General features: G+C 49.2%; 1 protein-coding gene across 2 annotated transcripts in view; it reads left to right on the forward strand.

The window, feature by feature from the left end:
• Nucleotides 1–26157, forward strand: part of IL16 (interleukin 16) — an 82585-nt gene that overhangs the window by 44635 nt on the left and 11793 nt on the right. For both annotated transcript variants that reach the window (XM_029238532.1, XM_029238533.1), the window contains exons 5-12: nucleotides 2918–3032; nucleotides 8625–8698; nucleotides 9922–10138; nucleotides 13053–13170; nucleotides 15352–15484; nucleotides 19445–19532; nucleotides 20249–20709; nucleotides 24240–24390. In XM_029238532.1, coding sequence (XP_029094365.1) covers nucleotides 2918–3032; nucleotides 8625–8698; nucleotides 9922–10138; nucleotides 13053–13170; nucleotides 15352–15484; nucleotides 19445–19532; nucleotides 20249–20709; nucleotides 24240–24390 — 1357 coding nt within the window. The remainder of the gene's footprint in view (nucleotides 1–2917; nucleotides 3033–8624; nucleotides 8699–9921; nucleotides 10139–13052; nucleotides 13171–15351; nucleotides 15485–19444; nucleotides 19533–20248; nucleotides 20710–24239; nucleotides 24391–26157) is intronic.

A 26157-nucleotide genomic window follows, 5' to 3' on the forward strand; every position in this document is an offset into this window, starting at 1 on the left:
TTAGAATAAATATATTTTGTAAACAAAGCAAGTACATATATAAACAAATTAGCCTTTATTTTGTTTTTGCCTTTATTTTATTTTACTTATTTTTTTTTATTGAAGTATAGTTGATGTACAATATTATATAAGTTTCAGGTGTACAACATAGTGATTCACAATTTTGAAAGGTTATATTCCATTTATAGTTATTGTAAAATATTGGCTATATTCCCTGTGCTGGACGATATTTCCTTGTAGCTTATTTTATACATAGTAGTTTGTACCTCTTCCCCTTCTATCCCTACCTGCCCCTGCCCCCTTCAGGAGTGCTCCCCCTTTATGGCCTAGTTACTTCCCAAAGGCTCCCCCTAACATATTAATTTGGGATAGGGACATAAACATTCAGTCTGTGTGTCTTCCCCAAATTCAGATATTCAGACTGATTTTTGCCCCACAATTGAGAAATATCGAAAGGGGGGCACAAAAGCAGTGGTAATGGTGGGACATCCCAAATGCTCCTTGGCATTGCTTCTAGAACATGCCATCCCATACATGGAGTTGACGTGGGCACTGAAGAACTTCTGAAATAGACATGGCAGCTGCTGCAAAGTTCTCAGGCCAGCCCAGGGAACCGAGATGCTTAAATCATGGAAGGGTAGGTTTCTACCCACCTCATATGATTTTGGTGTGTGGTGTGAGGGAAGATCTGTTCACCGATATGGTCTTCCTGCAGGAGGGCCCCATATGTCTGGAGTCCTTCCCTCCACCCCCACCCCTCCTGTCTCCTGGGAGCTGAGCAGAGATAAATGAGGAGACACAAGTGGGAAGTACTGAGATGATTGTTCCTCTAATCACAAGGGGGTCACTCTCGCCAGTGCTGATTTTCTCCAGACAGCCCCTCTTTCTGATTTGTAAATCACGATGCTTGTCCCCCCTTGAATTTAGGTAGAAGCATTTTTAACATGGTTGACTTTTAGACTTTAGACTTTTAGACTTTTTTCAATTCTCAAAACGAGGCAGAATGGAAAAGAGCACCAACACTCATGCAAAGATGATCAACAGTGGTGTCAGTCATCTCGGTGTGCATAGACTGTACAGTCAGTAAATAGATTTCGTGGGCAGATGTGTCACTGGGTGGATTGAACTGGGCTCGATGGAGAGCTTTAAGGTGTTTGGTGTCAGAAGCCTGGAGTACAGAGCAGGGATGATGGGTTAGAAATACGGTGGGTCTCCCACTGTCCTCCTGATACACCTCCACACCGAAGACCTCATCATTAACAGGGATAAGTAGGAGGAGGAAGAAGCAGAGCTAGAAGGTTCCACCAGTGCCTGAGGTAGCCAAAAACAATAAAACCAGCGACCAAAACCCAGGCATTGTGCTAAGGGCTTTGCAAGGATCATTCCTTTAATTCTCACAAAACCCTATTATTATCTCCTGTTAATAGGTGAGGAGACTGGGGATCTGGGACTTACAGGACTGGCCCAAGGTCACTTGGTTAGTGAGCAGTTGACTCAAGACTTTCTGAGCCCTGGATCTTGTTCTTAACCACTACACCATCCGGCCTCACCAGGGTGGGTGAAAGTTTGGGTCTAGAGCAATTATTTCAGCCAGGAAGAAGTTGGGAGCCCATACAGGGAGCCAGGAAGCTGCCCTACCTCTCATTTTCCTACCCCCATGCTACTCCTGGACACCGTTGCTCTTTCCCATCCTGGAACACCCACACCTTCACCAGAAGCTCACACCAGCACCCTGTCCACACAGCTTTCCTGTCTGGCCCCTGCTCGCCAGGCTCCCTTAGGGTCTTGAAGGTGGCTGCCTGGCCTGCCACCTCTGTGATGCTGGGGCGATGCACACACTCGGCTCCGAGCAGCTGCTGGCCTCGGAGAAATTGCCCAGGAGCAGTGATGCTGTTACTTGGCAGCCATCACCTGGAGGGGTCTTCCTGGGAGCCAAGTTGCTTACTGCTTCCTGGCACGCTTGCAAGCTGAATCCAAAGGCCCGGCCTCCAGCTGGCTTTCGTGCCTTCTGTCTAGAACGTATGTTTCCCGAGCACCTGCATCCAGAGAGCAGACACTGACAAATAAGATGCGTTCACCACCTCCGGGGAGCTCACAGTCTCCAGAGGAATCCATTGCGACCCAAGCTAAGCCTTCTTGAGAAGAAGGGTGCTCTCAGTCATCAACCAAATAAAGCAGGCTGTGTGTGCACCTCCTTCGCTGCTCTCTGGGTCTGCCTAGATGGTTGTCCTAACTCACCGCCCGCCTTTCTCTTCCTGCCGTCTGTTGACCTCACTCACGTCTTCCTCTTGCTTCCCCGGCCTCTGGCCTCCTCTCTGCTGCCACCTGGCAGCTCCTGACCTCGTGGTACTGCAGGGGCAGGAGGGAGAGCACAGGACTGTAGTAAATTCCTTGAGAAGGGGAAGGGTGGGATGCAGAACAGAAGGGGAATGAACAGCTTTTGGTAGGAGAAGAGATGCTTCTTCCATTGTCAGGTGCTGCTTTTACGATTATTGGTGTTGGTGTGTTAGTTGTGGCTGCTGGATGTCTTAGTTAATATTCAAACACAACGCTATGAGTTTGGCAGTGTCAGCATCATTTTCCAAGGGGGTAAATTGAAGCTCAGAGACAGGAAGTGACCTGCCCAGAATTGCTAGTCAGAGGGGCAGAGCCAGGGTACTTGCTAGTCTCCATTCAGACTCCCCCTGTGTGGGGAACATCAGACTCGTGAGAAAGCTCCAGACACGACACAGCCCAGTGTGGCCTTGAAGTTACCACTTTTCCCATTCCTCTGTTAGGTCCCGAGACCTCTAAAACCAAGGGCACCCCTCTCCTCCCTGAGTCCTCTGTTCAGGGCTGGGGCAGGGCCTCAGGACAAGGCAGCCCAGTGAATGGCATGCAACATTCCGAAATCTGACCTTCTCCTCTTCTTTCCCAGGGCCTGGGCTTCAGCATCGTTGGAGGAAAGGACAGCATTTATGGCCCCATTGGAATTTACGTTAAAACCATCTTTGCGGGGGGAGCAGCGGCCGCCGATGGGAGGCTACAGGAAGGTAGATTTCCCGGCCTTCACTAGGTGATGTCGGTGGAATGAAAAGCAGAATCACTAGGCTACCAGCAGAAGCTACTGGGAAAGTGAAATGTGTCTTGAGCCTTCAGAATCCAGCTTGCATGGATTCGGGGGTCTGCGGGCCCCGACGGCTCCGTCAGGCCTGGCACATTGGCTGGGTGTGTTTGCACACTCAGTCTCGTTCCTGTTACCGGCCTGGGGCAGGAGACCCCTTCCATCCCTCCTGCGCCTTTGCTTGTCAAGGCCCCTCTGCGTCGCTGGCAGCCATCGACATCCCCTTTGTTTCGTTTTCTCTGCCCTCCCCAGCCCACAGACACGGGGAACCAGGCCCAGGGCTTCCAGTGAGTCCTCTGTGAGCCTGCCCCGTTCTGGCCTCTAGGAATACAGAGGATTATCAGACAGGTTCCCTCTACTGAGGAGCTCAGGATCCGCCCAGCTGCCGCCCCTCCCCTTCTGCCCACCCTACTCCCATCCACTACCTCCCTCCAGCTTTTTCATCTCTTCCAGGGAGGGAAGCCCCTGGCCATCCTGAGAGGAAGGGGCCCAGGGCGCTGAGGTGTCCCCTGAGTGTCCCTCCCTATCCCCTTGTCCTGGAGGGGAGGGTTTTCTCCCCACCCCCAATCCTACCCCACAGTCACGTGTAGGCTTGGCCCCAGGAAATCTCCAGCTTCTAACTGGGAGGCAAAATTCCGGGGCAGGTAGTCAGGGAGCAGAGGTAAGATGCTGCAGGCCTGACACTGGGCTACAGGTGAATCTTTAAAGAGAAGTGATTTCACAGCCTTCTTACCTTCTCTGTCAGGCCAGTTTCTGTAAACTCTGCTGCGAGCCAAACCACCTTTAATAACCTAACTTGTTCGGGGCAGGGTTGACCAGCTACAGCCCGCAGGCCACATCTGGCCCACTGCCTATTTTTATAAGGCTCACGAACGAAGAAGAGTTTTCATGTCTCTTAAACGGCTGAAAAAACGTCAAAAGAAGTTTGGATTCTTTTGTGAAAATTAAATTCAAATTTCAGCCTCCTTAGAAAAGCTTTATTGGTACACCGCCATGCTCGCTCATTGACCTCTCGTCTATGGTTGCTTTTGTGCAGTGTTGAGTAGTTTCGACAGCATGTGGCCTGCGAAGCTTAAAATATTTACTATCTGGCTCTTTATAGAGAAAGTTTGCCAACTCTAACATTATGTGTATGGATTTTATTGTATGGGCAGTGGGGAGCATTTGAAGCTTTTTATAATTTGGGAGGGACCAGCTAGGACCAGGGTTTTTAGTTGATTCAGGAAGCCGAGTGTAAGATGAAGTGGGCTGGCTAGACACCAGAAGCAGTAAAACCAGTTCAGAGGCTATTGTAAGAGCCAGGCTCCAGCTCTTAAGGGTCTGCCCTGAGGCTGTAACCCTGGGAGGAGAAAGATGCTGATGGGGGAAACAAGGGCTTCTGTGGAGGTGGCAAATGAGATCAGAGAACACGTGAAGGCGTCTGATCTTAGTAAACTAGAGAACGATGATGAATTATATATAACAGGAGGTGGAGGAAGGGTAGCAAAAGAAGGCAAACGAGGGTATTTAGGTTTGAGCGGCAGAGCGGAGTGAGGTCTCCAGGTGAGCACTAGGTGGCGCTGTCCAGCAGGCGAATGAAAATTTGGGTTCCAGTTCAGGAAGGGAATAAGTGTTGAATGTAGATTTTTAGGGTCATTTGGAAAATAGCTGAAGTTATAGAGTGGATGCAGGAAGCAGGGAAGAGAGGAGAGAGAAGAGGGCCGAGGCAAGGCTTGAGGGGGATAGCTAAATCAAGAGGCACGCAAAGGAGTCATTGAGAGAAAGGAAGGAAAGTGGGATCAGAATCTTGAGATGGGCCGGTCTGCTTCCTTATCTTCTGTACTTTTCTGTGTTTGACTAAAAGGTGGAGGAGGAATTGAAGTGGCCAGAAGAGAGAAGCCTGCCCAAGCCAAGCTTCATTCTTTTTCTTTCTGGGTATTTGTCTCGCTTAGTTAATAGTGATCGTAAGAATTCGGTGAAAAGGACGCTCAGCTAGTCTGCAGTCCTTGATTCTAGCCTCAAATAATTGACCAAGTTGCCTTTTGTAACTTCTTTCAAAAGTGAAGTTTTAGAATACGCCCTTGAATTCCCCAGGAGATACGTCAGTTGCAACAAAAGTTTGGTGTCAAGATCAAGGCTAAGAATGTTTTATTTGTATTCCCTTTGCAAACAAATGATTGTGTAAGATTTATAAGGCAAAACCGAGGCTATTCACCTTCCACCAGATATGGCCAAATAAGGCTGAGGACTCTCTGGAGGGCCCAGAGTGTATGGCCCCCTTGGGATGGACATTCTAATAATCTGAAGACAAGTTCAGCCTCTTGTGTCATAAAGAATGGACGTTTCTGAAGTGTGTTCTTTGTAGATCCTGCCTTCAGCAAGTACTTAGTTATATTTTGATTATTTTTAATTTGTCAGTTGTCACACCTCAACTTGGAATCTCATAAGGACAAGGACCGAGCCTTTTATTTTTCTTGTCTAGTTTTAGCAACGTAACAGATTAAGCTGATTTGAATATGCTTCCCACCCCTTTATTGTCATAGACACAAGTTGGCTAAAACAGCACATTGGAACTCTAAAGAAAGAAATGGAAACACCCAGCTTCTAAGAAACAAAGAAACCACTTTAAATCTAAGCGTGACATTCCCAGGAGTTGATGACGTGATAGCACAGGGAGCTGCTTACTGGGCCTAAGGCCCAGGGGCTGGGATTCGATGCCCACACAGGGGCAGGAGAGGTGGTCTTGGGCCCTGGGAACCTCTGAGAACCTTTAGAAAGCCTTCATACTAAAGAGTTGCCCTCATGAAAGGCCAGCAAGCCCAGGGAAGCAACAAGGAAACGTAATTTTGTCCTTGGCCCTTGAGTGGGGAAAAGACATCTCGCTGGAGAAAATGAAGAGCCAAACCCGTGTCAGGGTGAGTGTGCAACCTCAGCCGTCAGCCCTTGCAGCTCAGGACTCCCAAGCTGAGGAGCTAACGTTACTACTGGTCCTGAACCAGTCCTGAGACCCCGGGGTGCCTGCTGGAAATAAAGGGAAAAAATAGAAGTAGCCACCTGAGGGGTGTGGGAATTCCACAGAAAAACAAGCTCCCCTTAAAAATGAGTTGAGGGCCTCCCTGGTGGCACAGTGGTTGGGAGTCCGCCTGCCGATGCAGGGGACACGGGTTCGTGCCCCGGTCCGGGAGGATCCCACATGCCGCGGAGCGGCTGGGCCCGTGAGCCATGGCTGCTGAGTCTGCGCGTCCGGAGCCTGTGCTCCGCAACGGGAGGGGCCACAGCAGTGAGAGGCCCGCGTACCGCAAAAAAAAAAAAAAGAGTTGAAAATAAAGATTACAATTGTTCGGCCAGAAAAAGGAATGAAATCCTGCCATTTGGGACAACATGGATGGACCTTGAAGACATTATACTGAGTGAAATAAGAAGAGAAAGACAAACACCATACAATCACACTTATATATGGAATCTAACAAAACAAAAAACCTAACTCATAGCTATAGAGAACAGATGGGTGATTGCCAGAATTGGGGGGGGGAGGGTGAATTGGGTGAAGGCGGTCAAAAGGTATAAATGTCCAGTTATAAAATAAATAAATCTTGGGTGACTCTAGTTAGTAATACTGTATTGTATGTTTGAAAGTTGCTAAGAGGGTAGAGCTTTTCTTTTTTTTAAATTTTGTTGAAGTGTAGTTGATTTACAGTGTTGTGCTAATTTCTGCTGTACAGAAAAGCGACTCAGTTCTACACATATATATTCTTTTTCATATTCTTTTCCATTCTCGTTTATCACAGGATATTGAATATAGTTCCCTGTGCTATACAGGAGGACCTTGCTGTTTATCCATCCTATATATACTAGTTTGCATCGGCTAATCCAAAGTTCCCAATCCACTTGGGCAACCACAAGTCTGTTAAAAGAGTAGCTCTTGAAAGTTCTCATCACAAGGAAAAAATACTTGTAACCAGGTGTGGTGACTAATATTAACTAGACTTATTGTGGTGATCATTTCTCAACATACAAGATGTTTAAAAAAATAAGAGAAGGAATAGAAAAACAATAAGGAAACAACAGAACACAATGAAAAAATAGATGGATGTGAAAAAAATAACTTTTAGAAGTTAAAAAAAAGCAAAGTCATTGAAAGAAAAAAAAAAAACCTCAACGGATGGGTTAAACAGTAGATAAATGCAGCTGTAAGGAGAATTTGTGATCTGGAAATTATCCAGTAGGCCACACAGAACAGTAGAGAAGCAAAAGATGAGCCCTAGAGAAACATGCAGAATAGGTTGAGATGGCCCAAAATAATCTAATGGGAATTCTAGAAAGAAAGAATAGAGTGAAAGAGGGAAAGCGATAGGCAATGAGATTGTGGTTAAGAATTTTCCAGAATTATCCAGAATTTTCCAGAATTATGCAAACTTCAGTATGAGGTAGCACCCTAATACATCCTAGTGAAGCTTCAGACTATCAAAGACAAAAAATATATATATATTAAAAACAACCAGAGAAAAATGATGGATTCTCTACCGTGGGACCATAATTAAGTGACAGCAGATTCACCCAATAGCATGCAGGCCAGAAACCCATGTAAAAAATAATGTTTGCATCTGAATTTCCCAGCACAGTGTTGAATACAGGGACAGTGCTCTTTGTTTATGTATTGAATAGATGGAATGAATAGGAGAAAGTGGTTTTCCATCCCCATGAAAATGGATCTCTGGATACAGAAAAATTTCTTCTCTTAGGTGTATAGGAGGAAAAAGCTCTAAGTCCTAACTTTTTACCATATGAACTTTGGACTTCTCTGAGTTCACTTTCCTCTTCTGTAACTTGGGACCTACACTGCATTCTGGAAACATCACCCGCAACCCACATGTCCTGGGCACTGTGGAGGCGTCACCCAGAACCCACATGTCCTGGGCACTGTGGAGGCGTCACCCAGAATTGGCCCTGAGGATTACAGCGTCTGATGTAACAAAGCCCCTTCCCCAGGGAGAGACTTTCACAGTTCATCGATGACCGCCGGGGTGACAAGGGCTGTGAGAGTGGTAGGTTCTGGGTGCCACGAGAGTGCAGAGTCAGCAGAGACCAAGCGATTAAGAAGTGGTAGGTCAAGAAGGTCGGAGATGTACATTTTAGTTCAGAAGACGGCACGGAGACAAGCACGGAAATGCACAGGCCACTGTGGGAAAGGCAGGTGTGTGGCATCAGGCAATGGTCCAGGGGAGCGAACGGCATAAGGGGCTGAGAGGCAGGAGAGAAAGAGGTGAAACCCAGAGGTGGGCAGGGAGCCGATTGGGCCAGGCCTTGTGTGCCTGGCTAAGGACCCTGGATCTCACCCTGGAAAGTAAGCAGTGCCAGAGAAGGCCCAGCACTGCTGCCTTGCCCACCTCCCAGGGGCAGAGCCCTGAATGAGATGTTCTCTGTGATGCTTTGTACATCTCACAGAAACCTGGACGGGGGGTGGGGGCACTAGAGTTTAAGGGATAACGCCTCCTGATTGGGCAAAACTCTTCTCAGCTACAATTTCTCCCTCTCCCAACAGGTGATGAAATTCTGGAACTCAACGGGGAATCGATGGCTGGACTCACACATCAGGATGCTTTGCAGAAGTTCAAGGTGACCATTTATTATCAATATATGGCCAAACTCTGGGGCCTTCAGACAAAGGAAGCAAGCTCCCAGCATCACCCTCCTTCCTTCAAACCTACAAATTCCAAATGTGGGCTCCTTTACGTGGGGCACCTTGCTGACACTCATCTAGGCACATTGTTCAAAAAAGGCCTTACTCTGAAAATAATAGTGTAATTAGGACTGTTGTCGGGGGCTGCATCAACTATTTGAGGTTTATAGAACGGTTTTATTTTATTTTATTTTTTTATTGGAGTATAATTGCTTCACCATGTTGTGTTAGTTTCTGCTGTACAACGAAGTGAATCAGCTCTACGTATACATCTCTCCCCTCCCTCTTGGACCTCCCTCCCACAGCCGCCCCCATCCCACCCATGTAGGTCATCACAGAGCTCCGAGCTGAGCTCCCTGTGCTATACAGCAGGTTCCCACTAGCTATCTGTTTTACACATGGTAGTGTATATATGTCAATCCTAATCTCCTAATTCATCTCCCCCTCCCCTTCCCCCCTCGTGTCCACATGTCCGTTCTCTATGTCTGCATCTCTATTCCTGCCCTACAAATAGGTTCGTCGGTATCATTTTTCTAGCTTCCACATAGATGTGTTAATGTACGATATTTGTTTTTCTCTCTCTGACTTACTTCACTCTGTATGACAGACTCTAGGTCCATCCACATCTCTACAAATGACCCAGTTTTGTTCCTTTTTATGGCTGAGTAATATTCCACTGTATATATGTACCACGTCATTATCCGTTCCTCTGTCGTTGGACACTTAGGTTGCTTCCGTGTCCTGGCTATTGTAAACAGAGCTGCAATGAACACTGGGGTGCACGTCCTTTTGAATTATGGTTTTCTCAAGGTGTAACGTTCTATGTATTTATATTACAATCTTTAAAGTTTCGAAGACAGTCACTGAAAGATATTTTTTGAGTCTCCATCTAGTTAGTTCAATTCAAGACTCCATCTCTTTGGCATATATATGTATATACTTCGTATATAAGATGTCATATCCGTATCCAGACATACAAATATGTGTCATGTATATGTATACACACATTTCTGTATTTCACACACACACACACACACACACCCGCATGTGGCAACATTTCTTTAAAAAGCATTCTACTATTGTTCCCCACAAAGACCCGGGCACTTGCCCTTGCCCCGAGCTGCTGCTGGAAGCCGTGACCCTCTCTCTTTCCTTCCAGCAAGCCAAAAAGGGGCTCCTCGCCCTCACGGTGAGGACCCGCCTGACGGCCCCCCACTCCCTGAGCAGCCGCCTGTCCCCCGCACTGTGCCGCTCCCTGAGCTCCAGCACCTGTGTCACCAAGGACTGCAACTCCTTCATCCTGGAAAGCCCTGAAGCGCCTGCCAGCAGCACCAAGCCCAACTACAGGATCCTGGTGGAGGTGTCCCTGAAGAAAGGTAGGCTGGCCTCCTGGGAGCCCCGCTGCCCTCCTCCGCCCTCTGCCTGGGCCTCCCTCCACTGAGCTATCTCCCAGACTTTCTTTGGCTGGAAACAGGCCCGGGCACTGTCCTTTAGCAGATTTTATGGCTGCTGTTTAGCCCCAAGGTCTAGGGCTCTGTTTGTTAACAGAAGCCCGGGACACACCATCCGAATTCAGTCAACATGTCCCAGTGCAGTGGATAAAATAAAAGGAAGCAAACACAAATCACACACACACACACACACACACACACACACTAGACCAGGAGTTGTAGCTCCACAGCTAATCTGCTAAGAGACCTTGGGCAGGTCACTTGCCCTCTCTGGGACTCTTGTTTTCTCACGTGTGCCAGAAAATTGAGATCCTCTCAAGCTCAGACATTTGGGGATCAGCATCTAGTCCCTTCACACACGCCCCCCCCACCAAGGGTGGATGCTAACTGCAGGGGGCTCAGCAGGCCCCCCCTGCCAGATTGCAGCTAGGCTGAGACCTGGAGAATGAAGAGGAGGCAGCTCCCGCAAAGGGACCAGCTCAGCTTGTAGGGACAGAGGGAAAGCCAGTGTGGCTGCAGCGAGGTGGGCAGCCTGAGAAGTGGTGTTGGAGCACCTGGCAGAGGCAAAGAGAGAGACCCTGTGGGACTTTGCTGCTAGATTCTCTTCTAATTGCAATTGGGAGTCCTTGAGGGATTTCTAAGCACAGACATAATCAGCTTATGCTTTAAAAGAAACATCTCCTAGGCGTCTCTGTAGAGAATGGCCTATAATGTGACAAAAATGGAGGCTTGGGAACCAGTTGCAGCCATTGGATCAGAGAGGATGAGAACGGTAGGTGAAGACGGGTGGGTGGCTTTGAGATCTGTTGTAGAAGAAGAATGAGGAATGAAGAGGGTAGCTGGCAGGCAGCCTGAGGACTCAGACATCCCTGAGCCCCCAAGCCTGGCATGAATACTAGGCACAGGTCAGTACGTGCTGGCACACGCCAGCAGCTGTGTCCAGGACTCGCGGCGTGAGTTCACTGAGCAGGCGCAGGACATGGGGAAGACACGGCTCTCTTCCTTCCCCTGGTGGGCTCCGTGGTCCCTGGCCTTGGGGTGGTGTTTCCTCTGATCACTGGCATCAGAAATACCATAGGCAGGGTTTTTGTTGGATTGCCGTATGTATATGACACAGCTTCTTAATCTCTACCCCCAGAGATTTCTCTTCCACAGTATTAGAAGAGAGGCCCAGGGATCTATAACTTTTATATAAGTACCCCAGGCAATTCTGATGCCCGCAGGGCTTACGAACTCTCACTCTGGTCAGGAAACCTGATCTCGGCAAAGGGCTCTGACCTTTGTTTGTGGGCCATATCACAGCCAAAATTCTTCATCCATCAAACAGGGTTGCTAACAGTTGCCCATGGCAACCCTCCTGGGACGTTGGGAGGACCAGCATCAGAGGTGAAAATACCCACAACCGTGCTTTGTAAACCACAGGTGCCAGGAGCAAACCACAAGAAGGTCTTTCTCCTACTCACTGGCCACTCCATCTGGTCCTTCTTACCAGCTACCCCTCATTTTCCAGTCCTTTTGATGCTGGCCAGCCCCAGGCCCTCCTCTCCCACGCACTCTGGGAGACCCATCCAGCCCCATGGTCCTAACACCACCACCTCCACGTTGATACTTTCAAACTTCCACTCAGCCTTCTCTGCTGGGTTCAGATTCATCTACCCAACTATCTACTCCCCATGTCTCCTTGGCTACTTCATAGGCATCTCAAGAGTGACTGGGGCAAAACTGCACACCTGGTCGCCATCCTCATGATTCTGGTCCTCCATAGGCGTCCTGTTTTGGTGAACCGAATCATCACCCACCCAGTTACTCAAGCCAAAAAGTCTCAGACTTCTTCAAGCTAAAAACATCTCTACGAGTTATCTTCATTTTAATTTATGAAATCCCCATATTGAATCCATCAGCAAGTCTGTCTTCAAGATGTGTTCTGTGTATATCCATCTCTCTCCCATTTCACTAGCGGTAAAGTCCAAGTCACCACTGCTGGGTGAAGAGTAGCCTCCTAACTGATCTCCTTGTTCCCATTCTTGCTTGACCCTTCATAGCTCTTTCTTTTCCCAGCGGCCGGTCATATTGGGGAAAATAGAAATTAGCCCATGTCACTTCCTGCTCGTAAGTTTCCCATGGCATTCCTTCTCAATGGAGAATAGCGTCCTTTCACTGACACATCCTTGTTGACAAGGTTCCATTTAAGCTGACCCTTGCCTCCCTGTCCTGAATCCTCTCATACCACTCTCCCCGCGATGGGCTACATTCCGGCCACACTGGCCTCCTTTTTGGTCCTGCAGCATGGCCTGCTTCCTTTCACCTTGGGCCTTTGCATTAGCTGTCACCTCTTTTGGGAATGCCCCCATCACCCCATCCCTGGTTCCTTCTTGTCATTCGTATTTTAGCCTAAATGTTGCCCTCTCTGAGCCCTAAAGAGGTCATCCTCTTGTGTTCTAGTGCATTCCCTATTAATTCTCTGCCTAATACTTATCACCCCCCTGACAACTTCCTCCCTCCTTCCTTCTTTCCCTCCCTCCCTCCTTCCCTTTCTCCCTCCCTTTTCCTTTTGTTCCTTCCTTCCTTCCTCCCTCCCTCCTGCTCTCTCTCCCTTCCTTCCTTCTTTCCTTCCCTTTCCTTACTTGACCTTAGCATCCTCACCTGCCTTGGTCACTAGTTGCTGACCCTAGAGCAGTGCCTACTCACAGTGTTGCTCCATAAGCATGGGTGGAGTGAATGCATTAATGAATAGGAGACACCAACTAACCCAGGACAGGTTTGGCACCTAATAGACTAGTGCATCCCTGGGAAAGCTCAGTCACCAGTCCCCCCACCCCCATCCCGTTCTGCCTTCCAGAGGCTGGCGTTGGGCTGGGAATCGGCCTGTGCAGCGTCCCCTATTTCCAGTGCATCTCTGGCATTTTCATTCACACGCTCTCTCCGGGATCCGTGGCGCATCTGGACGGACGACTCCGGTATGTCCTGATTTCTGTTTTTGAAAAGACCCCTGATTTACAAAGGAGGGAAGGAATTCCTTAGTGCATCAGGAGACTGACTGGGAGATGAGATATTTAGAATGATCCAGGGATAGCTCAGAGCCTTTGTCCTCAAAGTGTGGTCCCTGGACCAGCGGCATTGAAATCACTTGGGAGTTCCTTAGAAATGCAGAATCCCAGGGCCCTCCCCAACCCACTGAATCAGAACCTGCATTTCAACTAGATCCCCGGGAATTTGTATGCACGTTGCAGTGTAAGAGACATTGTCTCAGAGAATATCAGTCCGAAACAGAAAACATGAAGTTAAACATACTTTAATTCAGATGTAAATAATACAGACTGTAGAGGGACATAAATAGGAGCTTCAAGGAGGTTTACCTGTGGAGTCAGTCTGTATGGAAAAAGAAGCTTACTCAGCAAATCAGTAGTATTAACTCCATTTCTTGTAGCATAAACAGAGTATTTTCGGGCATTCCACATATATCTTTTTCCGAATAACTTCTAAGAGAAGTAAAAATCTAAATTTTATTTTCAACAAGGGATCTGAGTTTGGTAATTACATATTCTTTTTTTTGTAATTACATTTTATTCCAGTTTAACTCGTTACAGTACTTTATACTCCGTCCGACACTCGTGTGTGGTATAGCTTCTCTCCTATAGCGTAAGAAGATATATGCTATATATTTATATGTGTCCCAGATCGTATATCTTCATGTATATCTTCTCTACTGGGCTTAGGTTTTGCTGAATCAGGAGAGTTTTGCCATATGTTAAAATGTTTTCCTATCATTGTAGTATTGGGGTTGGCTAAAAAGTTCGTTGGGGTTTTTCCATAAGATGTTATGGGAAAACCCGAACGAACTTTTTGGCCAAGCCCATATATGTAAGCCCTGCTTAGGGTGGTATCTTGATGGAGCTTCTGAATTAGAGGTGGGCTTGCTGCTGTCGTGGGCAGGAGGGTGACAGCTGATTTGCTGAGCTGCTGTGCTGTTACCTGGGACTGAGTGACTCAGTCAGAGTGATGGCCTTAGTCCTAATATCTTTAGACGGAGTCTTCCCTCCTGGACCTGCAGCTGGGTAGGGACTGTTTTGGAAGCTTCCACTTTCCTTGGCATCAGGTGCTGTGTGGTCTTCAGTTACCTCAGTGAAAATGTGTACTTTCTTAGCAAGAAGGAGAAAGGGAACTAACTCAGAGACAGAAATGTAGAAGGAAGGGGCAGCCAACCGCAGCAGGAGGAAGTGTGAAATCAGCCACAGGAGACCTGAGTTCCAATCCTGGCCCTCCTGATAACCAGCTAGGGCAGAGGAGGGCAAATGGGGGCCCACCATCTGTTGTTTTTGTTAAATAAAGTTTTATTGAAACAAAGCCATGCTTACTCATTTACCTATTGTCTAAGGCTGCTATTTTTAGGCTATGACATCAGAGTTGCACCATTGCCACACAGACGGCACGGCCTGCAAAGCCTAAAATATTTACTATTTGGTACTTTCCAGAAAAAGTCTTTTAATCCCTAAGTGACGTCTTCTTGAGGAGATAATGTCACCCTCTCTGCCTCATTTTCCCCACGTGTGAAGCAAGAGGATTGGATTGTACAAAATCCTCTGTGTATCGATGCAACCTTATTTTTTCTACCTCATTTTTTCCCCCATTTCCCGCCTTACAAGAATGAACTCCACTGCCTTCCCTCTTTATTTCTTTTTGCAAGAACCTTGGCTGCCCCCCCCCATCCAGTTATTTCTTCTTTACCTTTTAGCACGTCCCATCTGCTCTTCCTGTTAACCATTCTGCATATGGGAACATTGAAGCCCCAAGAGAGATGTGAGCAGTTCAATTGTGGTTAATTGGTTAATCCATTACATTGGTTAAACGACGCCCTCCATCTCGATCGAGCTTAAGTTAAACGGAAAGGGCAGAAAAAAGTTACAAACTTCCGTGAATGTTGCCCCACACTCGGTATGCATTGTCTCCCACTTTGTGGTCATGCATGAAGCGGGTGTGCGATATGTCGCTTTGGTCGGCCCTGTACTGAGTTTCAGTCGGCAGGCGAAGGAGGTCTCCTTATTGCTGTGAATTTGAGGTCTCATCACACAGCCCAGGCAGGACTGGGACCTCGGGGAAGCACACGTGCTGCTGATGGCTTCCTGTTGATGCCTCTGCAGGTGTGGCGATGAACTTGTGGAAATCAACGACTCCCCCGTGCACTGCATGACGCTCAACGAAGTCTACGCCATCCTGAGTCACTGTAACCCGGGTCCAGTCCCCATCATGGTTAGCCGACATCCGGACCCACAGGTGACACCCTGCTGGGCATCCTCTTCTTCCCAGGCCCACTCTCTCAGGACTCAAATGAACCAAGTGTCTGTCGTAACAAGCGTCTGCAGAGAGGTCCTCTGACAAACTCCTAGACACAGAGGCGATTGGCGTTAGCTCAGGGAAGCTCTTGCAGCTGGGTTACAAGCTCTAGGGCAGGAAAATATAGACCCAGCGTTCCTGCTAGTAGATAGAAGAGATTCACTCATGCATGCGTCCAGTGGGTCCCCACTATGTGATTGTCTGGACCCGGGCGCTGAGCACACAGGAAGAAGTGGGCTCGTAGCACGCATGCCTGCCCTCCAGAAGCTTACGTTCTCACTAGAGAGACTGACAGAGAAATCATTGTGATACAGGGTGGTAAGTACTATGAGAATACAGGGATACAGAAGGGAAGGTGAGAGAAAGCAAGAAATATCACAAGTTAGTTTTCTCCAGGCAAAGAATTTGCGGAAGGTCATTCCAGGCAGTGGGAACACAAAGTTAGGCTGCAGAGTCATGAAGGGACCTGTCGTGGAAGGAGAGGGGGGTAGGTTCTCAGGACTGGGATGTAGGGACTGGAGGAGAGCATCGAGAATGGAGTTTGGCGAGGCACTGGGGTTACGTGGCAAAGGGCTTTCCACAGGATGCTAAGGTGTTTGCATTTTATTCCGTGAGTAGTGAGGAGCTAGGGGAGGTCTCTAGCTCTATATGTAACATGTTCAGGGGTTTTTTTTACCCTTTGATTGCACGGCAGAGGACAGGATGGAGTAGGTGGAACTCGGAGTTTTTTAGAGGAAGGAAACGGATGGTGAGGGCCTGAACTAAACAGCAGATGTGGGAAGAGAACAGAGAAGAAGGGGCAACAAGAGGCAACCTGGGAAGAATCAACAAGATCTGTTGGCTGATTAGCTCTGGGGCAAGAGAGGGGGGAGCCTAGGAGGACTGGAGTATTTTTAGATTAGAAGACCGAGCGATGGCAACACCACCACCGAGTAGAGAATCAGAGAAGGGAGGTGGGCTTGGAAGGGAAGAGAAAGATCTCAGTGTGGGATACAGAGAGGTGGAGGTGCCTGGGGGAGGTTTAGTTAGAGATGCCCATAGGCAATTAGATTTAGGACTGACAGCGACTGGTAAGTGAGATCCAGGTGGGAGCAAGACTTGAGAAGTGCAGCCATGGGCGTGGGTGAAATGACTTTGGGGACCCTGGTGATAATCACCATCACTATTTATTTCATCCTTAGTGTGTACCAGCTGGGTTTGCCAAAGACTTGACATATACAATTGCATTTAGTTGCTATACATCCCTCTGAAGTCGGTATGATTTTCCCCTCCAATTCCTAGATGAGGAAACTGAGGCTTAGAAAGGCAAAGGAACTTGCCCAGTGGTGGAGCTACGAAGTGGAGAAATGACGATTTAAATCCACCATAGCCTGTGTTCTTAACTAGTGGGCTCCCAAACTCCCAGCAGAGATAGGACAGAGAATGGAATGATGGGGAAGATCCACACGTGCCTGTGTGGTGGGATTCAAACCCAGCCCTGCTCAGTTATTAAGCACTGACAATAAGCACACTGGAGGAAAGCGAACCTCTCACTTACGGTAAACAAGTAACTCGTCTAACCTCTGGGCAGTAGAAGAGAAGAGAAAAGAAACGGGTCTCGATTCGGTGATCCGTGCCTCTTGCTGCCCTGGAGGACCATGGCGAGAGAGCAGCGGGGGAGGACGCAGGGTAGGGGGGCGAAGCTATGGCCCCTGCACTTGAGGGGCTTGCATTCTGGCTGGAGGGGTGAGGCATCCACACAGAGAGTCCACAGGAGGTGCGGACCCTGGGCGTGAGGGGGTCAGGGGCCCAGCTGCTCAGCCAAGGGAGCCAGGTCGTGAAGGGCAGGCAGAGCTTGGAGCAGCAGAAAGGCTAAGGCACTGCAGGCAGGGGACACACACAGGCAGCAGGATGCCTCTCTCATGCCCAGCTTCGCTGTTTATTTTGAGTGACCTTGGACATCCATCTAACCTCTTAGAGGCTCTGGTTCCTCAACTTTGAAGTGGGGGTGTGGTCTTCACCTTACAGGACTGCGGTTGAGGGTAAATCTCTTCTACTGACAGTCTACCATTTGGCAGGAATTGTGCCCAGCACTTTTAATGATTTATTTAGTATTATTTTTTTGGGGGGGGGGTAAAATTACCTAACATGAAGTTTACCATCTTAGCCATTTTTTTTTTTTTTGGCCGCAGCGCGCGGCCTGTGGGGTCTCCATTCCCCAACCAGAGAGTGAACCCGCGCCCCCTGCAGGTGAAGCGCGGAGTTTTAACCACTGGACTGCCAGGGAAGTCCCCCGTCTTAGCCATTTTGAAGCGTGGAGTTCAAAGTGAAGCGTGGCACGAAGCACATTCACATTGTTTTGCAGCCATGACCACCAGCCATCTCCAGGACTCTTCGTCTTGCCAAACCGACACTCTCTACCCCTTAAACAACTCTCATCCCCCCACCTCCCAGCCCCTGGAGATGACCATTTTACTTTCTGTCTCCATGATTTTACTACTCTGCGTACTTCATACAAGTGACGTCATACGGTATTCGTCCTTTTGTGACTGGCATATTTCACGTAGCATAATGTCCTTTAGGCTCATTCATGTTGTGGCATGTGTCACCATTTCCTTCCTTTTTAAGGCTGAATAAGATTCCGTTGTATGTATAGACCGTATTTTGCATATCCATTCATTTGTTGATGGACACTTGGGTTGCTTCCACCTTTTGGCTATTGTGAATAATGCTGCTATGAACATAGGTGTACAAATATCTGAGTCCCTGCTTTCCATCCTTTCTGGGTATATACCCAGAAGTAGAATTGCTGGATCATACGGTAATTCTATTTTTAATTTTTTTGAGGAACTGCCATCCTGTTTTCCATCGTGGCTGCACCATTTTACATTCTCACCAGCCGTGTACAAGTGTTTCAATTTCTCCGTATCCTAGTCAACACTTTTCATTTTCTATTTTTCTGATAGTAGCCATCCTCATGGGTGTGAAGGGACATCTCATGGTGGTTTGGATTTGCATTACCTTAATGATTAGTGATGTTGAGCATCTTTTCACGTGCTTGTTGGCCATTTGTATATCTTCTTTGGAAAAAGGCTGCTCAAATCCTTTGCCCGTGTTTTACTTGGATTGTTTGGTTTTGTTTTTGACTTGCAGGAGTATGATTTGCAAATGTCTTCTCCCATTTCCTGAGTTGCCTTTTCACTCTATTGATTGTGCCCTTTGTTGATTGATACACAGAATATTTTCATTTTGACATTGTCCAATTTATCTATTTTTTTCTTTTGTTGCCTGTGCTTTTGGTGTCAAACAACGTATTTCTTAAAACCCTCTGTTCTTACTGTGAAGTAGGTTCTATTGTTGTCATCATTTTACAGAAGAAAAAATTGAGGTTTAGAAGGTTAAGTACCCTGTGCAAGTGTGTGCGGTTAGAAAATGGGGGCGCTGGGACTTGCACACAAGTCTGTTTGGCTCCAGGACTCAGACGTTTAACTATTACTCTACGGTGATTAATTACCTGTGACAATATGATTATTAGGGTGATGGTTATGACGTCCTCGTTGTTGGTAATGATGACAATGATAATGTCCTGACAGCCTTAAGAATGGAATAGCTCCCAGAGGTAAACTCTGAAATGGTAACTTTGCCTAGTTTTGTAGCAAGTAGTGGAGAGAAGGTTGGAGAGTTGAGAGGGGCCGTCTTGGCAACCCTATTCCTGACAAGAGTTCGGACTTTACCTAGAAGATACTAGGGAACCATTGATGCCCAGGTGTTTTTGGAAATGGAATTTGTCAGCTCTTTGTAGAGTGGGTGTGAAGGAAAGAAACTAGAATCCAGGGACTCAGCTTGGGAGCTGGTACAGGACTCAGATCCTGATGCAAGAGTTTCCACTGTTTGCTTGAGGAGGTGATGGATATTTTCTAGGTCTCTGAACAGCAACTCAAAGAAGCTGTGGCCCAGGCTGTGGAGAATGTCAGGTTCGGAAAGGAGAGGCACCAGTGGAGTCTGGAAGGTAAGGAAACAGTGAACTTGCCTTTGCAGTACCTTTGTCTTCTTAGAAAGCTTTGAGTTTAGCCATTAACTCACCCTCTCCAATGGATCTCCATTTTACAGATGAGGAAATGGAGTGTGGGGGCCTGAGTTCCCCCGGAAATCGACTCTGACATGGTGTTTGGCCTGCAGGATGTTTATTCAGAAGCATCCTGGGCTCCACACCTGTGGAAGGGAGGGGAGTCACAGGGCTGGGCAGAGGGACGAGCTGAGCTGAGATGACACCAGACAGCTTCCGCCAACCCCTGGAGCTCAAATGGCCCATCAGAGTTGTCCTGTTGGCAGAAATGGCTGGGCCTTTCTAGCCGCATCTCCATCAGGCTTTGGAGACGGGCTGCCCCTCGGGCGAGGTAGCTCTCTGTAGCCAAGGCGTCCCTGGAGGGGCTGACAGCTACAGGCCATCTGCTCTCAGCACTCGGCACAGCTAGGACATCAAGCCCTTCCTTGAAGGGCCATCGAGGGGGTGCATCTCAGTCTCCATCACATGGAGACTCAGAGAGTTTGAATGGTTTTCCCAACCTAAAGTCACTGGTGCTGGGCACCGGACCCAAGACTGCCGAGCTCCAAACCAAAGTGACCTCGGAGGAGAATCAGACAGCCTGGGCAGGCAGCGTGCCACCCGTGGCTCACCTTGGGAGCAAGGCCAGGGGTGGAGGTTCCCTTGTGCTTCCAATGCAGGTGTCAAAAGGCTGGAGAGCAGCTGGCACGGGCGGCCGACCTTGGAGAAGGACCGGGAGAAGAACTCAGCTCCCCCGCATCGCAGGGCTCCGAAGGTCATGATCCGCTCCAGCAGTGACAGCAGCTACATGTCGGGGTCCCCCGGGGGCAGTCCCAGCAGTGGCGGAGAGCAGCCGCCCTCCGACTTGGAAGTCAGCACGCGCAGCCCCAGCCTGTCCCTGGGGCCGGAGCCAGGGGTGCCTCCTGGGGCATCATCCGGGCCGCCCCAGGAGAGCCCGGGCGGCCACCCGCCACTGAGACTGAAGAAATCCTTCGAGATTTTGGTGAGAAAGCCTACGTCCTCCAAGCCCAAGCCTCCACCCAGAAAATACTTTAAAAGTGACAGTGACCCTCAGAAGAGTCTAGAAGAGAGAGGGGACTCCCTGTGCCCTTCTGGACACACCTTGCCCACCTGTGGCCAGGTAAGAGCATGTCCGATGGGTTGAGCGTTCTCCCGCGCCAAGCAGGGTTGAGCATTCGCAGAGCGTTAGCCATGGGCAAAGGAGGATTCTCCTCCATCAGAGAGAAGAGGCTGGGCTCAAGCTTAGGGCCGACTGCGGAAAGAGAGGTTTGAAGCCCGGCAGATCTCAACTGAAGCCCCAGTCTTGTTGATTGGCTTCTGTGTTCCCATCCATTACACACTGGAATTCAGGGTTGTTTTCACAGCTCTCTAAGCCTCAGTTTCCTTATCTGTTAATTGGGGCCAAGTTTAGAGGCCCCCTCCACGGGCTAGCATGAGGATTAATTAAATGGAACCGACCAAGCGGGTGCCTAACAGACTGTCGGACATAATGGTGTTCACTACCACATTGGCTCTTCCATCGCACCCCTAAAGACCTCATGTCCTCCCATCCCACTCCCCTCCGGGAAGGCAGGCCGACAGCCAGGCAGCTTCTACATCTTGGGCCGATTTTATGCCCAGGCGCTGTGCTTTGTCTCAGTTAAGCCTGACAACCACCTGGGGATGAGGGTGCCCTTCATGCAAAGAGGAAGCCGAGGGACTTGCTCAAGGTCACATTGCCAGTGGGTCACTTTATCACTAGGCTACACTGTCTTTCACTTCTTCCCCGACAGCTGCCTTCTCTGGGCAGGTGGAACTGGGAATCCCCTCTAGCTATCTGTAAAGGGGGGTTGGTAAATTTCAGCAGGAATAAGAAACCCCAGAGAGGAAGCTGTTGAGTAGGAGGGGTGAGAGTGAAGAAGGGAGAGGAAACCAGGTTACTGAAGAGGAAGCACAGTTTTGCAGGCTGGCAGGATGTGGCTGGTTAGCAATTCATGATGGAGTTGCCGACGTGGATCTGTTCCCCTGCTCCTCCTTTCTAAGCAAACATTTCATTTTCCTTCGAGCCTGAGACCTATAAGTCCAGGAGGGAAAATGAGGAACAGAGAGGCTGAGAAGCCAGGCTTTTTACGTTGTCCCTGGAGACCCAGAAAAGGAGCAGATTTGCCAGAGCAGGTCTGCCCCAGCGATGCCCTTGGGCCACCTGGCCGGGTTGGACCAGATATGGGGCAGGGGAGTCTCCCCAAGTGAGGCTGCTGGAGGAGGAATCAGGGTTTCTGCTTCAAACCTCCTCCTTCTTCTTCTGCAGAAGAGGGAGATCTGCTGCAAGCAAAAGTCCCTTGTCTTTGCCACGCTGTGATTCCTCTTCAGCATCCGTCGCTCCTGCCTGCACCCTCCCACCTTCTGCTGTGGCCCACGTGGCCCACAGACCCTTCTACGGCCTTTTACAAAAGCACAACCGACACCACATTATTTTCCTGGGCGTTGGGGGTACAGAGAAAGGATTATAGCGCAGCAAAACCGGGGGGCTGTTTGCTGCGCGTCATTCTTAAAAATCTCCACCGCCATGCCTGGGGATTTCTCACTGGGTGTTTCTCTCCTTGGCCCCAGTGTATAACATCTCTCCATCCTTCTCTCCCTCCCTCCACCTCCTCCTTGTCCATTTTCTGTCTCTGTCTCTCTCTCTCTGTCCCCCCACCTTCCCCTCCCCCAGTCTTTTCTCTCCAGGGTCCCAAGACCCTTCTCAAGTTTTTATTACAACCCCCAAATCTTTTTCATCTACTGTAACTCAAGGGGACTTAACTTTCACTACCAAAATCACCTTCAGCGTATTCCCTTCAACAGAAGACCAATCCTTTCCTTTCTAGAAAATCAGCTTGAACTATCACTTGTGGTTAAAAATCACTTTCTCCCCTAAGTCCACATCTCTGTCCTCTTTCCTTCTTTCCCTTCTGTCTCCCTCTTTCACCAAGCACTGTGCCAGGAAATACTACTTAGAATAAATTCAAGTAAAATCAAATTTATTTCAGGGGCTAATTAAAAAAAAAACAACTTCCATATAGAGGGTGCAACATCAGGTGTGCTGATGAAAGACAAAACACATCTGTGTCTGTTCCAAGATGCAAAGTTGCTTTGACGACTGTGGTTGGTACCCAGAGCATCGGCCTATGAAAGTGTCAACCAGTCATGGATATAGACAAGTGTCACCTCATCTTTCAGAGTTCCAACTGGGTGAAATTAAATTTCAGCCACATATCATTTTTTCCTGCTGATGGGTGTCTTAGATACCGTCAGTCTAATACTTTAAGCTTCTGAGTCCATGGCCGAGCCTTGCTTTTACGAAGGACTAGTTGAAGAAACGCAACGATTCCTTTGAGTTCGTTAGTCTCTCAGTGTTTCCAAGATGCCCCCCTAGACTCAGTTCTACACTAGGGACCTTGGGCTGGGACAGTGCTTTGGGAACATATTTCTAACTTCTGTAGAATTTTCATTCCTAAAGAATGTTTATTGACAAAGTAGGTATTAAATCTCAGGCCACAGACATTTTCGATATCTTTTTTAGTCCCAAATGGTGCATTTGTTCCTCCTTCCTTCCTTCTTTTTGGGAGGAAGCCTGCAGCCTTGTCAGATAGCCAGCCCATCATTCCACCTGACCCTGGAATGAGCAGAACACAGATGCCATCCACAGCAGCATGGCAGAGTATTTCCCTTGCAGAAAAATTTAGGCAGCATCGTTTTGATGATGTCTGCCTCTTTTTTTTCTTTCTGAGTTGGTACTTTCCTTATTCCTTCTACTGCGTATGTCTATGTCTCTGGAATACTCTCCCTCAGCTTCTCTGCCTAGAAAATTCTCACCCTTTGCTCAAGAACCAGACAAAAAGCACTTCTCTTGGGAAGCCCTCAGCACCTCTCTGGGACAGGACTGGTGCTGGCTGCTTCCTCTGGGTCCTGACAGCATCTCTTTCATGCTGTATGAAAACCCAAACTCTGATCAAGCATTGGATGGTTACTTGGTGCTTGGTCCGTCTCATCCCTAGGCTGGTTTGTGAAGGAGCCTGAGTCCACATTCAGGCTCAGTGGGGAAAATGATGCTGCCCTAGAATGATAATAGCACTCTGGGGGCTACAAAGGGAAGTGATGGCACAGGTCCTGAGTATCTGTCATCCCTTGCAGCACGCTTTCTAAATAACTGAATAATGAATCACAATGTAGAAAGCGACAGGCACGTTTTCCTTCAAGTGTTCTAACCTTAACTTAGTGAAGACTAGAGGGCAGTTCTTTGCCTGGTTCTCTTCCCTCCTGGGACGGGGGGTAGTTTGGCAGAATGCAGTGGTAAATGAAGCAGTGACAGTCCCCCGTCCCCACTCCCAAGCCTCTTTTCCCTGTCACAGAGAGCCCAGGATCTTCACATATGTCAATAGGATGAGCCCTTGTTCTGGACACCGGCTCGTGGGAAGCAGAGGGATGCTCTGGGCCTCCAGGAGGTGCTGGCTCCCTGGGTCAGCCATGCAGGCACCACAGTGGAGGAAAGGCCCTTGACTGACAGAGCCGCTGAACTTCTCATTAAAGCATCTGAACGTCACCTCTCCAGTCCCAATCAAAGTGCGCCTTGCCTTCTCACAGCTGGAGGCTACCGTTTTGACACGGTCTTGCTTCCTGTTTACACCACAGGAAGCCAGCGAAGTACTGCCACCGCTGCCTGTGCAGGAAGGCGCAGCAGGGAGAAGCCCTCACGCCACTGCCTGCAGCCCAGGACCTGCAGTCGGCCCGCAGACGACGTCCTCCTCAGAGGGCCAGCCGGGGAGGAGAGGAGGCAGCCCAGGTAGGTTTTCAATTAGATCTGCCAGGAGGAAGGAACTTCCGGATCAAGGTCCGGTGCTAAGGGAAGAACGTGAGTTTGCCCAGAGCGTTGGAGGGTTCTGCACAACACGACAGCTGGACTTGGGCCGATGAACGGTCAGGAGTCCCCCGAGGCGGTGGGACTGCAGGACCGTGTGGTTGCTGTCCAGGGTGGGAACCTCCTGGCTGGATCTGTGATGCTGTGATGGGGGTGGGGGATGCAGGGGGAACTCGGGCCAATCCAGACAGTCAGCTGGAGAAAGGGGCCCTCGGGAAAAGGTCCAGGACACGCCCACCCAACCACAGTGAGCAGCTGCTCCCTCTAGGCTGACAGCGTTCTAGTAAGCTGCATTCAGCATTTCCAAGTCTGGGAACACAGGGTCGGAGAGGGAGGAATAAACAGCATGTTGCTGGTGGTCACCGCCTCCTGCGGGGGGAGGGGGGGCGTGGATGGAAGGGGCGTGCCCACACGGTGCCCCTGGCAGTGCTGAGACATGAGCTGAATATGCAGAGCTTTGTTAGAAAGAGCATCGGACCTGGGGTCAGGGAGACCAGGGTAGGAAACCTGGCTCTGTCCTTCACGAATGTGACTCTGGGCAGCTTTCTTTACTTTTCTGAGCCTCAGTTCACTCATCATCAAGTGGGAAATCACACCGCAGCCCAACATGTGATTCAATTCGGCCAGCGTGTACTGAGCGCGGGCTTCGTGAGGCCCTGTGCTGGCTTCTTAGGAGGGAGGGAGGGGAAGAGATAGAGATCGAGGTGGAGACAGAGACCGAGACGGGGGTGGGGGGGGGAGAGAGAGAGAGAAGATATGAGAATGAATGAGAAAGAGAATGAGAGAAAGAAGAAAGACCAGTTCCTGCCATCAAGGAGCTCCCAGCAGTGGCAAGGTAATAACTATGTCGGTTACAAACCTACATATTTATTACTCGACCTGTTTGAGAAACACTACGTGAAAAGCACACGGAAGTCTCTCAGAGGTTAAGGGACATTATGAATGGAAATAGCTAGCACGTCTCATCCAGAGCAGCGGCCCCACCACTGGAGGCTCCTCCCCCCGTCCCTCCCCTGAGCCACCCCAGCTGAGGAACTTGCCAGGGAATACCTTGGTGTTCTACTGGCAAGAGCTCCTTGCCCCGGTTTGCAGAGGGCTCTCCTGTAGAACGTCTGACTACTGAGTCTTACGACAGGCCCTGCAGCAGAGCGATATGTAAATGCAGGACCAGGCTGAGGGGGCTGGGCTCACTTGGTACAGCCCCCGGAGTCAGTACTGACCACCCTGGCCTTTGGGGTGATGCAGAAGGTCTCTTGGGCATCTCCAAGGCTTAGTGCTCTGCATGGTTTGCATACCTTGAGGGCTGGCGTTGAGACCAGGGGCAGGAGGAATCAGCCCTCCTTAAACTGGGTTGCATTCTGATACCAAGCATCCCCCAGAGCATGGGACCAGAGCAGCATACTCCTAACCAGGGAGAGATCAGACCTGGGGTGACCCAAGGGCCACGCATCTACTTGGCTTCTTGGCTGTGCAGGACTTGGGGGCCGGCCTCCCTCTGTTCCTGGGAAAGAGTCCAGGCAGACTCCCCTCTTCTGGCTTGTTCAAGACTGGCTTCCAAGAAAGACCACCAGTGGTGAGGGGCTGAACTTGACTAGGCGTGCCTGAGAGAGCAGGTTGGAATGACCTGTGGGGCTGCTCCAACGTCAATGCCCAGGCTGCATCCCCGGTGTATTACATCAGCACCCAGGGCTG

Source organism: Monodon monoceros, unplaced genomic scaffold (assembly GCF_005190385.1).
Source record: "Monodon monoceros isolate NGI ecotype Baffin Bay Population unplaced genomic scaffold, NGI_Narwhal_1 Super_Scaffold_21, whole genome shotgun sequence".
Classification (NCBI taxonomy): domain Eukaryota; kingdom Metazoa; phylum Chordata; class Mammalia; order Artiodactyla; family Monodontidae; genus Monodon; species Monodon monoceros.